At 33.0% G+C, this 17,879-nt stretch overlaps 1 protein-coding gene across 1 annotated transcript; it reads right to left on the bottom strand.

Annotated features, from left to right (window-relative positions):
• Window positions 1-383: 383 nt before the first annotated feature.
• Window positions 384-13,447, bottom strand: LOC133202539 (uncharacterized). The gene is made up of 12 exons (XM_061338376.1): window positions 13,396-13,447; window positions 13,126-13,243; window positions 12,878-13,005; window positions 9,696-9,795; window positions 8,596-8,720; window positions 6,991-7,084; window positions 4,197-4,327; window positions 3,452-3,554; window positions 1,619-1,782; window positions 1,065-1,182; window positions 667-824; window positions 384-565 (listed from the first exon to the last, which is right to left on the bottom strand). Exons 1-12 carry the CDS (start codon window positions 13,445-13,447, stop codon window positions 384-386), a joined length of 1,473 nt encoding a protein of 490 aa, XP_061194360.1.
• Window positions 13,448-17,879: the final 4,432 nt, after the last annotated feature.

Genomic DNA, 17,879 nt, shown 5'->3' on the forward strand with positions numbered 1-17,879 from the left:
TGTAAAAAGTGTCGACTTCTGAAAATGGTTTTTAAATTAATATCTTTCCTTTATCTTTTCACGCTTTTTTACACTTTTTTTTAAAACGAATAAAACTTACTTTTGATATCTTTAAAAATTAATGTTTGCCTACAATACTGCATTTATAACTGTAAATACACAAGCAATAATAATAAATACCATCATATATTGTTCTTTTATTCTATTGTATTGTTAGTTGAAGCTTAGCATCGACATACAATTTTTGAATCTCAATATTCAAGTTAGTGTCTACAACTTTGTTAGTCGCAATTTGTTTTTTGTAATAAGTCGTTTCAATTGAATAGACAGAATAGAAGTGAGCTTCACTTTGTGAATTAATCTTTGAGAACTGTTTATAATATTTAGGTTTTGAACACATTACACATACATATGATCAATGCTAAAACACAGAGCATCCAGTGTCCCTGTAAAACATTATTTGATTGATTGACACCGCGTCTACTGTCTTGGTCTGGCAACCTTGTCAAGTATTCCGTAGTGATAAGTTCATCTGGTATCGTTGGATTTGTTGTCGTTTGTCGAACTAAAGAATGTAAAATACAAAAGTAAAAAGAGCATATTTCAATGTAATCAAAGTAAGAAATCTAATATAAGACAAAGCTATGGAAAAAAATACGGAAATACCTGGTTTAGAACCATCGCAGGTAAACCCGTGATGTAACGACAACAGGAACTGATCCCAAGATACTGCTACATCTTGAGCTGTTTCTATGGATTTCTCAACACAAGCCTGGGTGTCTGAAAGCGCGTTTCTGATACAAGATGTTAGATTTTGAATTGATCTGAAAGGTAAAAGTTCATAGCTAAAGTGTATTTTTTTATGTTTAAATTCCAGTTGTTTTGTTTTAAATTTGTATAAGCACCATGTCTCTGTCCAAGCTAGAGACTTTAAAATATCTTATCAATAAAATTACAGAATTCTGGGTGAATAAATTGCAATAACAAAAAATAAAGACACTTTTACCCCTATAAAACAAAACATTTATAGGTATTCGAAATTCCTCAGTGCAAACAATACGTACAGACATCTCTGTTGATCTGGAGCATAATCAAACACTGGTATCCTATCATTCTCACATACAAACAATTGAAAGCTGGTCACTTGTGTGTCAAAACAATCTTCGCCATATGTCAGAATATCTAAACAGGAGTGTATTTATACTTTCAATATTATAATAAGTGATTTCAAGATAAGCATTTCTAAACGCTTGCAGATATTGAGCTAATTTTGGTAGGTAAGTGATGAGTTGCAGATCAAGTTTACATTTGTTTCCGCTTCGATGATTTTTGACAGAATGACGGCCTTTCGACCTTTTTTTTTAAATTTTTATGGAGAATCAGACTAGTCTCGCTGGTAGGTGACTAGTATTGCTTAATAAATGTAATATACTCAGAATGCTTGTTCATACGTTCAACATAGCACAGGCATATTGTGGATAGGGTTTGATTCGGCAGTGATTCCTATAATTATATCATTAACTCGCATATCCTTACCTTACCCTTTACTCCAAATTATTCATACGTAATTACAGTTCAGAGTATTCTTAAATAGAAAATTTATATGCCGTGTACTTACCGGTATATTTCTCAATGCACGTCAAAGACAGATAATTGTAAAGTGTTTCCATGCGGTCGACAACGGCGGATAGTGATACATGGCCAATCGTCCCAAGTTTGGCTTTATGCTTCAGACAAGCTTCTTGGTATGGGGCCACACAGCGCATGTATGGTTTATGTTTTCTGAAGCATACAAATACCTTATAAAAAACTATTTTTCAGCAATGTTTCTCAGAAACTGACACTAAATACATTCCAGATAGATATCCTGTACGCTTTGTCTCCATTAACATTTATAGCTGTACATGCACTTAATTAGTACATGTAGGTATCCTATTTACGAAGTATGATAGCACGAATTGCAATATCTTTAACTTACAAATATTTAATCCTCCATCAAAATTGCGCGAAAAACATATGAAAAGATTGCGAGAGTTACATTAAGAAAAACTATTCAGATCATACATATAAGTGGACTCTAATCGGTGTAAAATAAATTCCTTTTTATAAATAAACACTTTTTTAATGAAATAGATAGTACACACATACACACATGCAAAACTGTTTTTATGGACAATAGCGCAATCTTTTCAGATGATTTTCGTGCATAATTGATATATGACGTTGCCTTTCGGTACTAGGGCTTTCATATATTATACGTATTTTCCTTGTGCCGAGACCATTCTTTGGGTATTATAATAAGATATGACGTATCATGTTTTGTGACACGATTAAGTACGTTGTTCTGTATGAAGACAGAGAATGGGGAAGACAAAAAGTTTATCACCAAGCTTAAAACAAAGGATGGTAAATAGTTTTCAGAGTGGAATAAATCAATCAGAAATTGCAAAGAGCCTGGGACTAAATCGATGTACAAGTGTACATGTATGCTGTGTAAATCAGGAACGGGGTTCGGTGGAGAATAAGCTTGGAACAGGTAGAAAGAAAAAAACTAGTGTGCAAGACAAACGATCAATTTTGAGGTTAGTAAGAGCACATCCTGTCGAACCTCTGAAAGTTACTGCTAAATTCAACCAGTTTCGAAGAAATACTTTTTCAGAAGTAACTTTGAAAAAATGCTTGTTTCGATATACCACAGATGATTTGTTAGAAAAAAAAATATGAATCCGATATGTGAACTTAAAAAACGAGTAGAATGGGCCAGGGGGAAAAGGCATTGGAAAATTAATGCTCACTTCTCCATGGCACCTGATCCCACTTCTGATGTCTTAGAGGTCCGTGTTTGCTCTGCTCCTATTTTGTAATGTTTAATGGACTTTTGAGGTCGAATACTGTTCGTTATCTCCACATATTTCATATAGAACCTTTACAGATCACTTCCACAGCGAATGATCAAGATAATTAGATCAAAGGGGTATGCAACAAAATATTAGGTAAGTTTAATTTATACCAATCCATTTATAATCTAGAAATCGTTGTTTTTATACCGGATCCATATGTTGCTAATAACGCGACGACGCATTTTGTTTATAATATTATGATCCACCGCTGTATGTTTACGTCATAGGTTTGACGCGGCGCGGCGAAGAATTCAAACCCGGGCCTCCCGATCACGAAGTGAATGCCATACCTACAATGCTATAAAAAGACAACATTATCAACTTCAGAAAATAGTTTTGAATGCCCGATTGCTTTATCTCGTGATTCACACATTTTTCGATCTAAATGTGTAGTAATGATATGTTTTTAACATTTTTAAATGTTGATTTAATATGCTAAATTACACATGACACAGCATTTCACTCTTGTTGAAAAAAGCTTCTTTTTAATGTTTTTTTTTTACATGTTAATGTACTCACTGAATTCAAATTGACTCAATCTTAAAACTTACCTGCAGATTGCTGTAGCCTGTTTTGGTGTGGGTATAGACATCAACCAGACATTCTCAGAGTAGTGATCAAGGGCGCATTCGTTTAATTTCACAAGATTGCATTCTATTAAAATAAATAAAAGTAAAGATATTATGCTTAATTCCTATGTCAAGAATCCAAATACCATTAAAAGGGCATCTTTATCTTTTTCCTTTGATCAATTTCTGTATTATAATTTTTCTAAAAAATCCAAGGGTTGTAAAAAGAAACAGGTTCACTTAAAGCCTTTTTGGCGCAGTGTATTTCTAAAAAAAAAAAAAAAAATTAGAACGTCTCAGTTTTAGTTAAAAATACATTTAATTTCAGTTGGACCCTTGGTGACTGCATAATATTATATATTTTTAAAAATGACTTAATTTTCTCACTAGTCCATCTATTATGACGTCATGAATTGCGTCGTTATCCTCAAATTTTGTGAAAAGCCTGCTTTTTAATATTTGAACCCTCATAGGAAACTTTTTATAGGATACGAAAGCACTTAGTCTCTACTTTTATTGGTTGCTGAAATGGGTCATTTGGTCTTGATCAGTTAATGTTTAAATAGGTAGGGTAATTTTATGGCTAAAGCTCTTTTATCAATAATTTTCGAACGTGAAGGATCCTGCTGTATTTTAAGATTTAGAGATAAAAATCAATGTAGAGGTGAATAAGAGGAGCTCCATTACGCTGTTACTGCAATTTCTGTTTGTCAAAAATTGTATTTACCTGGAGAACCGTAACAGGAGTAAACAATCATCTGGAAGTTCCATTTATTTTTGTGCAGTAAAGTCTCCTCCTGATAATGACAGCGTTCCGTCTGGTCAATGATGCAAGGTAATGTATTATCCAAAATGTCGCTGTATTCAAGAATCCAAGTTATATATTTAAAAAAAAACTCAGCATGCATATCTTTATTTAAGCATTGAATTCTTATTTTTGGATGTCTTCGGTCCTATAACACACCTGGCCGTGCTGACAAATTGAATACCGAGCGTAAGCACGGTATGATAATTTGTCGGCACGGCCAGGTGTGTTACAGGACCGAAGACATTAAAAAATAAGAAATCAATGCTTATATTTACATTCTCTAATTTTATCTCTTCATAATTATTTATTTTGTTTGTCTTTAATAAGAATTTAGCGCCTTTCAGAACTGGTGTGCTTAATAGACATACATGTATGAGCCGTTTGTGACGTTGGAAAGCTAAATAACGCATATGTACATCGTGTGGAAAAAAGATGACAAATTAATTTTAAACGCACAGTTGTTGTAATTTTAGGTTAATTTAACAGGGTAGTTGATTTTTAATAAATTGAGTCAAAACAATATACATTCTAGTGTTCTTAGAGTATTGAAAATGCATATAGTTCCTACTGTGTATTCTACCGCGCGATGACAAGTCTCCGCGCGTGTTATAGAGATTTAAACGGCGTGGATTTCAAATGGATTTCATAAAGAAAATTACACTGAATGTAAAAATTCTAATTCAATGCTTCAAAACAAATTGTATTCAAATATGACTGTGATGTAACATTTCGTGTTTCTAGCATTGTGCAGTTTCAAATTTATTAACAATGTAATAAGTTATCTGAAATTGTCTAATGGGTTAAACTAGAGGCCCATGGACTACATCGCTCACCTTAGCACTTTCGCTAGGAAAATCAGTATTGAAAAAATTAAATATATAAGCGGTCCCAACCTGGGAGGCATGATTTGAACGAACTTGAATCTTCACTAATTGAGAATGCTTCCCTATTTCTTTGACTACTCATGGTTCTAGAAGACTTTTCCTAAAACTTTTATCTTCTATGTCATGACTGATCAAGGCTTAGCTGTTCGGGAGAAAAAAAAAATTAAAAGATTTTTCATAAATATTACCTCATAATTTTGATCCCCTGTTGTGGTCCCACCCTACTTCCGTGAGTCACGATTTGAAAAAATCAATCTACATTACCTGAGGATGAATCTATATTAATATCACTAATTATGCCTTTGTTGATCTTGAGAATAAGATATTTCCTATGTATTCCTATGTAAAGCTTTGATCGCCCACTGTGGCCCCACCCCGTCCCCAGGGGTCATGTTTTGAACAAATTTGAATCTTCACTACCTGAGGATGCTTCCAAATAGATATGACCAACCATGATTTTGTTGATCTTGAGAATAAGATTTTGAAAGATTGTCCTATATATTTCTATGTAAGACTTTTTTTCGCCATTGTGGACCCACCCTAGCCCCTGGGGTCATGATTTGAACAAACTTAAATTTACACTACCTGAAGATGTTTTCACATAATTTTTCATCTTTTCTGAGGTTCTTGAGAAGAAGTTTTTTTTTTTTTTTTTTTGTTTAAATGCCAATAATCGTTTACTTATTCGTTATTATCTCCCCTTGAAAGAAGGTGTGGCTCTTCATTCGAACAACCTAGAATTCCCTTTATCCAAGAATACCTTTCGGCAAGTTTGGTTGAAATTGGCCAGGTGGTTCTGGAAAAGAAGTCGAAAATGTGAAAAAGTGTATAGACAGACGGACACACAGACAGACGGATCAAAATGTGATTAGAAAAGCTCACTTGAGGTAAAAAGCTGTTAATTCTTATAAAGAATAGAATATATCTATGGCAAAACAGAAAACTTTATTAAGAATAAAAAGTGTTTGATAAGGGTTGCGAAGGCAGCACAATTACAGATTATGTAGAAAATATTCTTAATTTTACTAAATTGACATACAGAACGCGTAAATGTTGTCTGTCTTCAAGGTCACAGTTAGCATTGTAATTTATAAAGAAAAATTACTTCAATTATTCAAACTATTTTCTTCAAATGATGAAATTGGAAAAAAATCTTTGATTATTCTAGAATCGTATAATATCGATCAATTTCGAAAAGTTTAAATATCTTGACAAACTTAGATAAATGTTTCATTATCATTGGCCAGACGTGTTTCAATTAATTATTACTTTCAATTAATAAGTTATCACGGAGAATTTTCATCTGCTTTGCAACTGTATATGGAGAAAATCAGCATTTTTGAGTTTTGAGTAATTAGATAAAATACTTCTTTCTTTCGATGATTTGATTCTTGCTCAGCAGATTAGATCACCTGATTATTTGTAAAAGTTTTGCTAATTAATACCCCTTGGTACATGTACTTTCCTTTACAAAGGAAACTTTTTTTTGCATGAATGATTTTTTTAGAAACACTGTCTTGGAATTTCCGATCTTAAACCAAAATTATCTTTGAAATAAAGCATATCTTAAGGTTTGAAGAAATTAGTCAAGATGCGAAATTACATGGCACTGTCCATTCTATTCTGTAGATTTTGTCCTATGGAAAATGTTTTAGGTGGGAGATATGCTTCAAATTCGCATTGTGTGAGAAAAACAACTGGTTGAGGGCTGCAGGCTCTCAAAAAATGGACATCTTTATCCCGTTTACACAAAAATACTTCCAAGGGCAAAGATACACAAAGAAAATAAAACTATAAAGCATGTTAAAAAATAAAGGAACTAAACTCACCCACATAAAGCATGAAAGGACGATGGATCGTAAAGGTTAACTTTTGAAAAGTCGATTTTATCCCAACAGGACTGATAAAGTGTCACATTACATCCTGTTAAAGATAAAAAAAAAAATATAACATCGGGACTGACTCAGTGTCACATTGCATCCTGTTAAAGAGAAAAAAAAATATAACTGATTCAGTGTTTCATTGCATCCTGTAAAAAACAAAAATATATCATCAGGACTGATACATTGACCCATTGTATCCTGTAATAGACAAAAATGTATCATCACAATTGATCCAGTGTCACATTTATCCTGTGAAGGACCAAAATACATTATCAGGTCTGATACATATCACATTGCATCCTATTAAAGAAAAAAAAATATAATATCGGGACTGATCCAGTGTCACATTAAAGGCTGTAAAAGACAAAATATATATTATCAGGAACTGATACAATGCATCCTGTGAAAGATACAATGGTGTACTAGTATCTTTATATCAATATTATCTTTCTTGTGTTTTCTTATATACTAGTATAAAAAAATTCATTTAATCAATTTATATTTCATTGAAATTTCATTTTTAAAATGCCGAACACTATCAGAAGAGGCATTTGGTTTTGTTTTGTTTTTTTGTTTGTTTGTTTTTTGTTTGTTTTGTTTGTTTGTTTGTTGGTTTTGTCTTTGTTTTTTTTCTTCTTTACGATGAACCCTTTGACAGTATATATTGTTGCCCTGTGCATATGGTCGCCGCCTTCCCTCACTGCACATATTGTCGTCCATCGGTACATATTGACCCCGGCGACAATATGTACCGAGACAAGCCTTTTATCCGGGCGATAAAATGTACTTTACACATCAGTTAATACACGTACATGTATGTATTGTGCATATTTGTAAATTTCATCTCCCTTTTTTTATTGTTTTTGAAGAAAAATTTACTCGGGTGATGAGGAGAGAGAGAGAGATGCTAGGTATTTTTCTTTTTACGAATTTATTCAATCATGCTATTTGCACCATTCACTTTCTTTAAAGTGTATATTGTATATGAAATATGGAATATCATGGCAGCTGCTTCAATGGACTTTAAAATGACAATTTCACACACAAAAAAGCATTGAATTCTTGTCTCTTACTAAACATGCAATCTCATGAAGACTGTAGATATTTTTGAAAGCATCGTAATCATCCTCAATATTACTGGAAGCCTTTACCGTGGGGCAGGAAATATATGCAGTGAGGGTAGGCATAAATTTTCGCCGGCGACAATTTGTACATGTATAATTTTGCAGCCGACGACAATATGTGCAGTGAGAGTAGGTTCATATTGTCGCCGACATCAATATGTACAGAACAACAAAATGTACGATGCACAAGCCCTCAAGTCTTCCATTTTGTTCTGCTAAGGAATAATTTAATCCCTTGCTAAAGACGGTATAATTAATAACTATCTACTTTTCAGCTTTCAAATGCTGTAAAACCGAGAAAAATATATCTTTCCTATACTTATCAGTTGAGGTCAGTTTAATTATGTCTGATATTTCTAGTAATAACATACCCAACACTTGATGGCCTTCTAAGCCTACCTGTCTCATAGCTCCAGTTATGACATACCTAACAACTGCGGGCAGTCTAAGTGAGCTTGATATTTCCAGTTATGGAGCTCTAAAGAATACTTATTATATTCTGAGCATGAATTGCGAAAAGATTCCAGGCAGTCTCTCTGCTTTATGAGAAATCTGCAATACACAAGATTAAAATTATTATTTAGAAGGTCAAATTTTACTTAGTATTACTAGTACATTATTCGTTAAATTAAATTGTTTATATCGTGATCTGTAACAATATTCACTCAAGCAAATTCCCTAGGATTAGTTTGCACCACACGAACCATTTATGTTAAATCACCACCTAATGATGTCAGCACACACCAACCTCTTATGTTAAATCACTACCTAATGATGTCAGCACACACCAACCACTTACGTTAAATCACCACCTAATGATGTCAGCACACACCAACCTCTTATGTTAAATTACCACCTAATGATGTTAGCACAGACCAACCTCTTATGTTAAATAACCAACTAATGATGTCAGGATCACACCAACCATTACTGTCAAATCACCACCTAATGATGTCAGCACACACCAACCTCTCATATCAAATCACCCTCTTATGATGTCATCACACAGCAACCACTTATGTTAAATCACCACCTAATGATGTCAGCACACACCAACCTCTTATGTTAAATAACCAACTAATGATGTCAGGATCACACCAACCATTACTGTCAAATCACCACCTAATGATGTCAGGATCACACCAACCTCTCATGGTAAATCATCCCCAAATGATGTCAGCACACACCAACCTCTTATGTTAGATCACCATCTAATGATGTCATCACTTTGTATTGTTTAATGTTTTTTTGAGTTTAAATACTGTTCGATATCTCCATACATTTCATTAAATCACCACCTAAAGATGTCAGCACACACCAACCATTTATATTAAATCACCACCTAATGATGTCAGCACACACCAACCACTTATGTTAAATCACCACCTAATGATGTCAGCACACACCAACCACTTATGTTAAATCACCACCTAATGATGTCAGCACACACCAACCACTTATCACCACCTAAATTATATTCTTTCCTATAACATAACGAGTACTAGTATGTAGAAGATGTCTACTCACGGACATTTTCCCGTCTTGTAGTAGTCTTCTCTTTCTTGTCGGGTTTTTATTTTACATTGGTACATAGTCCTCTTATCACAGCCAGGAGCCGGCTGATCATCTGTTAATGAAAAGGTTTAAATGTATCAACAACGGATTATTAATACGATATATTTTGCGTTTTACTCCCCTTTAATGATGAATCCTTTGCATGCATTTAAAGAGTATAATAAAATTAATGAAGGTCTTTGAAAGAATGCAATAGTGAATTAAGGGAAAGAGTATTTTCAAGCTGTATTCAATGCAGATATGTTCAATGTATAATTCATTTTCCTAATTCAAGGTTCAAAAACAGAATATTGTTAAACAAATTTTGTTTGCAAGACATCTCCAAAGACTACGATATGAATGAACTCAATTTTTTTTCTGGGATTAAAGATTAAAAATTCGGCATACATTTAACATTGTATTGTGAAAACTTTCACTGGAAATCGAATAAAAAATTAAACATTTAAATGAATGAATAAGATTCTGAGGATGATAAATTATATTTTGTTCTTCTATGAATTTTTCATTTTTGGTCGACACATTTGGTGATTAATACAAAACTTTGATATTCTTTTTTGAAAGTGGGTGATATTAATTTCGGTCTGTCTGTAACACTTTCGTCCCAGCTTTCACTGAAAGTGGGGGATATTAATTTCGATCTGTCTGTCCGTCCGTCCGTCTAGCTGTCCATCCGTCTGTATTTCTGTCTGTCTGTAACACTTTTGTTTCTGCGCGATATCTCGAGAACCCTTTGAGCTTTCGCAATGAAATATTACATAGCAACTCCCTATGGCCTAAAGAAGAACCCTATTGATTTTGAGGTCAAAAGGTCAAAGGTCATAAATTCATATATTCTGTCTGTTTTAACACTTTCGTTTCAGCGCGATATCTCGAGAAGCCTTTGTGCTTTTACAATGAAAATTTACAAAACAACCTCCTGTGGCCTAATGAAGACCCCTAGTTATTTTGAGGTAAAAAGGTCAAAGTACAAGGTCGTAAATTCATTCACTCTCTCTGTGTGTAACACTTTCTTTCCGTGCGACATCTCAAGAAGCTTTCGAGCTTTTGCAATGAAAATTTTTTACCATAACTCCCTATGGCCTCTCTCGCCCCTCTCAAAGTGTCCCGCCCCTCTTTTTTTTAAATTGTATTAAAATCGCTTGGCACTATTATTAGCACAGGGGCATGTGAAGAGTTATTACATATAATACAGGTTGTCGGTGGACTTTATATTCTAATTACATCTATTAGAATTGTTTAGTAAAGGCTAAATTAGACACCATGTATTGTGAAAAATTTTGACAATATCGAAGGTGAATATAAACATTATATGTGACCTAATGTTTCATTTAATTTGATGTATTATCAAGTGCCTCTAGGAGCATGATTCTTGCTTAGCAAATTAGAGGTCCCGTGTTCTAATCCCGTACGATCCGGGTTTTTTTAAATTTTTTTTTTTATTTATTTTTTTTTATTTACTAAATGATAATATTCAACATATGAAATGAAAAAGTTATGACGTCTGGCGTGTACAAACTTCACATGAAATCATTGTATCATTGCTGCGGCGTTTTCCTTTGATGTCCACTGTGTTTTTATTTTTGATACACCATGACTAACTGTGCTCTAACAACCATGCTCTATCAAGATAGAACACGCCAGGGTAATGATGCAACAATTCCAATGACCCTTGACCTTACATTGACATATAGAAAAAGAATATAAACAAAGTAGCTGACTTTATAAGCAAAATACAAACACATATAAACATAGTGAAGGTATACCTTTCCTTAGGTCTACATAAAACATTCTAAATTTTGCACGTCAATTTTTAAAATCCAAAATGGAATTCACACACGCACATTTTTATAAATGAACGTTTTCGTCTCTCATAAACTTAAAGCGTAACAAACCACACACAATGTAGTACAGGGAGCGAGGTGGATATTCCTTGTTTTCTTATTCCAACACAAATCGCTGCATCCAGTAATTTAAACATGCAGAGAATCGCTGTTCATCTCGGTCAAATGTGGACATTTTCCTGTGCCGCACGCTACTCCTTGATTAATAGCCTGAACGTTTAAATTGTCATTTGGTATATTTACGAGTGTTGATATTTTTTAGAGTCTATCAAACGCTGAATTTCATGATCGGACACTTGTACAAACCTTTCATTTTTCGCCTTCATGTCAACCTCGGGACTGGTGAAATTAACGTCTAAAATAGCTCCTATATCGAAATCCATAATAGGTTCAATTTTTAGTTCCGGTAGATCAAACGTCACTTCCCAAAGAATCTTCAACCTGCATCTGGTTTCCTAACTGATCTAAGGAATATTCCTTCATAATTTTGGTTTCCGTGTCTATAAGACTGGCGCAAGCATAAAATCACCACCGTCATCCATGGCGTTCAAAATATGAATGGACGAGGTAGAAAGTTCAAGAAATACAGCGCGCTATACTTTTCGAATCACGTGCTCTTTTTTCATTGGTTATATAAAATGGTATGATGAAATTTTGATAGATCATGGCTAATTCAGTGCATGAGAATATAGTTGAATTACATGCTATTAACGTGAAATTGATAGATCATGGGTAACTCAGTGCATGAGAACAATGATACAAAACATATAGAGTACCTTTTAACTCGTGCATCTTCAGATATCAGACTCGGGGGACAAGCCCCCTCGTCTGATATCTGAAGATACACTCGTTTAAAGGTACTCTATATATTACTTATTACAGCGTAATAAATATTCTATATAAAAAGAATCTTCTATACACAATATTAAAGAATAAGCAATCAAATCTTTATATCTATATTTGCATTTTTTATTTGCTTCAATATACATGTATACATTTAAAAATTCTGCAAATCCAGGGCGGTGACCGCTTAGCCCCCCTCCCCCTAGAACTCCACATCCTCTTCTTTTTTTTCCCAAGCGGGGGACACAAATTTTCTGAATTATCTTGTTCAAATTAAAACAATTTTTGTCTTAACTTTTTGATAATCCTATTGTACCCATGTGCCGTATGGGGTAGAAAAATATACGGTATTTTAATACGAACAATCTTACAAAGTACTTACTACTTGCTTTATCAATATTAGTGAGAAATTTGGTTCTATACCTATGAACATTAAAGTTTTCCAAGTACCTGGAAAGAGCCAAGGACAGTAATATTCCCCGTCAAACTGGTAACTGTGGACTCGCTCTTCATAATAAAAGTCACCTTTACAGTCTCTCTCTAGGGATTTCAGGCAGTTTCCCCAATATTCATAAAAACTAAGGAAAATTACAGATTTCACTGACATTTAAAACCAATCATTTTCCAATTAGTAAGCGGATATTTTTAAGTAGACTTTTTCAAGTTTCTTATCAAAAAAGAGATAAATAAGATCATACTTGCAAGGATCGATGGATTTTTCATAGTGAACCCCTGCCTTTGCCATTTCACACTGGGATATCGCCGAGTGATTGCATGTTGTGAGGGAAGGATTCACAGGTTCTGAATCTCCTAGAACTACTCAATATAAATATACTTACATGTATATATCAAATTAATGAAGGATTGAAAAAAAATTGCCAAGAACAAAAATAGTGAATAAACTGAACGGTTTAAAAACAATAAATTAAAAACTCTTCTGGGAATGAAAAACACTAAGATTAGATTACCTGGAATTGAAAATTCCACGAGGAGAATAAAAAAGCAAACTTCAATTGCCATCTTTGCTCTGCATCGTTTTCCCCACGCTTCTCACCCAATTAGTGACTGACAAAAATTTATTTTTTCGCTAAGCTTAACAAAACACTAATGACAACTCCACATTTCTATTCAGTGTCCGAAGAGGATTAAATGTCCAGTGGATTTAAAGACATCATGACTATCTAGGTCATCATCATAAAGCTTTTCACACCATATATGTGTAAAATATTTTTGTATGTAGTTTTTCAATAGCCACATTATAATGAAATATGTAATACTTTCGAAGCAAAACTACTAAACGTGACTAAACCCGAGAACAACATTGTCATCCCTAACTTTAATGTAAAAGAATCGTGCATTACAATGGATTAATATTATAAAGTGTAATAAAGATTTATTTCGATATGCGGCTCAAACATCTTTGTTACATTCCTGAAGAGTTTTGTTTTGGTTGATTAAAATTGTGTGATATTTGACCTACATCTGAATATCCCTCCATTCTATCTTTAGAAATAAATAGAGGCTGTCTCGTAATAAAGTTCTTAAATTGATACTAACTAGAGAGAAGTATCAGATCAACCAATTTCTGTACACAATACTTTTAGTGCAGTTACTGATTTTTTATTATTTGAGATCCTGCTTTTAATAATAATTAGTTGCGCTCTCTCTCTCTCTCTCTCTCTCTCTCTCTCTCTCTCTCTCTCTCTCTCATCTTTTTTTCCCCGCTTTTCTTGATGTGTGTGGAGGTTATTTTTGTTCTTGTTTTGTTTTTGTTAATTATTGCAGTAAATAATTGGGGGGGGGGGGGCTTTACAAAAAAAATCATTTTCTTAATTAAAAAAAATAATTGCAGTTTTGTTCAGTTTTTGTGCGCTTTCTGTATCAAATACTGACAACTGGAAAGAAAGATTAAAATATCATAAGACATGATAAAGGTCTTTCAATTACGATACACTTATACATAAAAGATATACAGCTAAAAATATAGACTGATATATAGAAAGAGTCATAAACGCATAGATATGCCAGCTCTCAACCTAGGGACATTTTCTGAGAAAACTGGAGCATTGCGTCATAATTCTGGAGAGGCTGGTTAAAAAAAATGGATTTTTTTCCGTGTTACTGGTCAATCAATATTTTTTTTTAAATGATTAAAGCAGGTGATATAATAAAAATACATAATATATAATGAAATAAAAAATTATCTCTTTTTAAAAATCATTGCGTTGCGCAGTGGTTAGAGCGTCTGCTCTAAAGTCGCGGAATAAGGAGCCGATCCTTACGTCGCGGGTTCGAATCCACTGCGGAGACCGGTCCTGTGTGTTGGCACAAAATGATCCCTCACTGCTCAATGGCCCTTAGTGCCGAGTATAAGTATAAATTTGCAGCCCTCCATCGGCAAGTGGTGGCGTCTCCATATGGGTGAAAAATTCTCGAGAGGAACGTTAAACAACAAACAAAATCATTTCTTTTGAATTATTTGTATATTTTTAATTTATTTTAGCTCACCTGAGCTAATGAATTTTTACACATAATTATTTCAGATGCTTTCAGAGATAATTTTTTGAAGAATCAAAAGTATTTTACCTTCTTTTAAACTAGCTAAAGGACAAGTTATTTAAAAGGAAGCCTTTGACCCCTTATTTGATATAAAAAAATAAGATACAGTTAACATTGTGATAGTTTGCAAATACAGACTTTAAATGATGTTTTTTTTTTTTTTTTTTTTTTTTTTTTTAAACCATCATTGTTTTATTTCAATTTTATTTTATTTCATTGTTTTATTATTTACGAGGGCCACAAGAGGGTGACAGAGTAGAATTCTTTTTTACCAAATTTACTCAATTCTGTTGGAATTTCACGATATTTGAGATAGTTTCCCTCTGGGAAACATAGAGCACAAGCTTTCCTATCTAGGATTTTCATGCACAAGATTTATTGATACTAGTGCATGAAATATTTTTAAAAAATTGATTCCTCTCTTTGTTTTCTTAAACAAAATGTGCTTAAAATTGATGAAAATTTGAATAAAAATGGGGAAATTCGGAAATTGAAAAGTTTCCCGACCTCCCCGTGACCTCTGTGTATCCCACATTGTATCACTTAGAGTCAAAACTAATATACTAGTATTCAAACAGGAATGACGATAGGATTTTGATTATGAACTACTGCACTGTTCTAAGAGGGGCCTTTGCCTATCTGGTCCTCTGTTTTGAATAAACTAGAATTTACAAAGGTGTACAAAAGATTTGAGTCTACCATTGATGACGAATTAATTCGTCTAGATTCGTGTTAATATTGACGTTTATCAGCTAACATTTAAAATTTTTTCTTCATATTTTCTAATAGGAAATGACACCTGTGTTAACTTGTACTAATGGACGAACCTGGCTCGGTCTTGTCGGTCTTTATTAACTGGGAGTAGTCGTGAAAGGGATATCGGGAATGGAACTTCGTCCGCTTTACGATCCCAAAATTTAAGACCGATGGTCGATTTGTGAGTTTATTCATGATTTTGAATGTTACAATACCTTTAAAACTTTTCATTTATATAAAAATAGTTTTAATATATATCAATCATGATTTAACACTTACATTTTCTGTTGTACAATTTGAACAGAATTTAAGTTACTTTTTTGATCATAAAATTTATTAATAAAGGACCTCGAAAACTAATCAGAATGATTAAAGGCTTGATTATTAAGAAATAAGATATCATTTTTAGAGTTTCATTGGGATATGACATGAAGTTGGTCACGTGATCAAATCCTATAACGCCCGAAGGGAGTTATAGTAGATTTGATCACGTACCAACTTCATGTCATATCCCAATGAAACACTAAGAATTATATTTTATTTCTTATATTTATATTTTATACTTTTATTCGTGTTACAAAGAAAAATACGCTGTATACAGACTTTGTTATGAAAATGCAACATAACGTACCTATGAAGTCATGTGACGTTACAGTCGCAACTTTCTAAATGGTTTGCGCAGTATACTTTCTATACATGTAAAGTCTGATCACATGACCAACTACATGTCATTGGAAATCGAATGTCAATTTAATTCGTATTGTCATATAAGGAAAGGCATTTGCAAATGTAAATATTTTATATTAAAAAGAACAGTCACTTACAGTCACACTTGCAGTTTGTTTTGATGAGAATATAATTAAAGCGGTTTTTTATAAGTAATTCCCGGAATCACGAAAAACAGTACAGGAAACCTATACATTGATAATGTCCAGATCGTTGATCGAACATGTTATGAAGTGTTTAGATTTCAATAAAATTAAATTATTACCTCTCTTTATTACTCTTATTTATTTTAGAAGCATGAAAGGTTAAATATTTACATCCCTAACAAAAATTCAATAAAGTAAAATATAGTTTACTTACAGGTAATTATAGTTAACTATTATAGTAAATACTTTGAATTTTGAATTACTATGAAACTTTACTCTAAAACTTTTTTGTTGAAGATTTAGAGCCGTAAAATTACATACCAATGATGTATTTGTTTGGAATTATACATGTATGTAAAAATACATGTAATATTTCCTTTAAATATAAGAAAATTGCTTGTAGGAATTTAAAGGAATAAAATATAATGATCTGAAATTCATAGTAAATATACTTTGATTAACTGTAATTAAAACTTTTGATCAACTATAATAAAAACTTTGATACTATACTATATAGTTTTTTTGTTTGTTTGTTATGGAATTCCATATACGACAGCCAACTGCTTACTGTCAACTGCTCACTGCTTACTGCCAACTGTCACACATATTTGAATAAATTTTCATATTTATATTGATATTTATGTGAATATTCATAAAACCAGGCGCGGATCCAGGAATTTTTTACAGGAGGAGTCCACCCCAGTTAAAAAAAATCCAACACAGAAAGGACAAGATAGGCTAAGACCCCTTTTTGGCCCCTGATTTCTGGTTTTTCCAGGAGCGATGCAACAGGTCATCATTACTAACCTGTTGTCATCCCTCTTACAAAATGAATATTGATTCTAAGTTATGGGGTACACAAAGGTCATAGGAAGGTCACAAAATATGTCAATTTCCGAATTTTCTCATTTTTATGCAAATTTTCATCAATTTTATAGCACATTTTATTTAAGAAAACACAGACCACAAGCTTGCCTATCTACCAGATTTATATATTTCATGTTCTAGTATCAGATGCTTCTTGTGTATAAAAATCTCAGATAGGAAAGCTTGTGCACTATGTTTCCCAAATTGAAAAGTATCTCAACTTTGACAAAATTACATCAGAATTGAGAAAATTTGGAAAAATGTCCAACTTTAGCACCCTTTTGTGGCCTCCCTGCACTCTTTGAATCAAAATTATTACTGATTTTAAAACAAACAACATTTTAAGTTCTCAACTGCAAATTATCACAATCTTAACTGTGTTTTGATTTTTACATCAA

Source organism: Saccostrea echinata, unplaced genomic scaffold (genome assembly GCF_033153115.1).
Source record: "Saccostrea echinata isolate AGI-Se365-2 ecotype Australia unplaced genomic scaffold, CSIRO_AGI_Sech_v1 ptg000047l, whole genome shotgun sequence".
NCBI lineage: Eukaryota > Metazoa > Mollusca > Bivalvia > Ostreida > Ostreidae > Saccostrea > Saccostrea echinata.

What these genes read in the sequence shown, in the direction of transcription:
- LOC133202539 (XM_061338376.1), bottom strand. Translation starts at nt 13,447, where the DNA reads ATGGCAATTGAAGTTTGCTTTTTTATTCTCCTCGTGGAATTTTCAATT. An exon ending in TCCTTTCATGCTTTATGTGG is followed by an intron (nt 4,328 to 6,990) that starts GTGAGTTTAGTT and finishes TCTTGAATACAG; the next exon opens with CGACATTTTGGATAATACAT. An exon ending in CCAGATCAACAGAGATGTCT is followed by an intron (nt 825 to 1,064) that starts GTACGTATTGTT and finishes TTTACCTTTCAG; the next exon opens with ATCAATTCAAAATCTAACAT.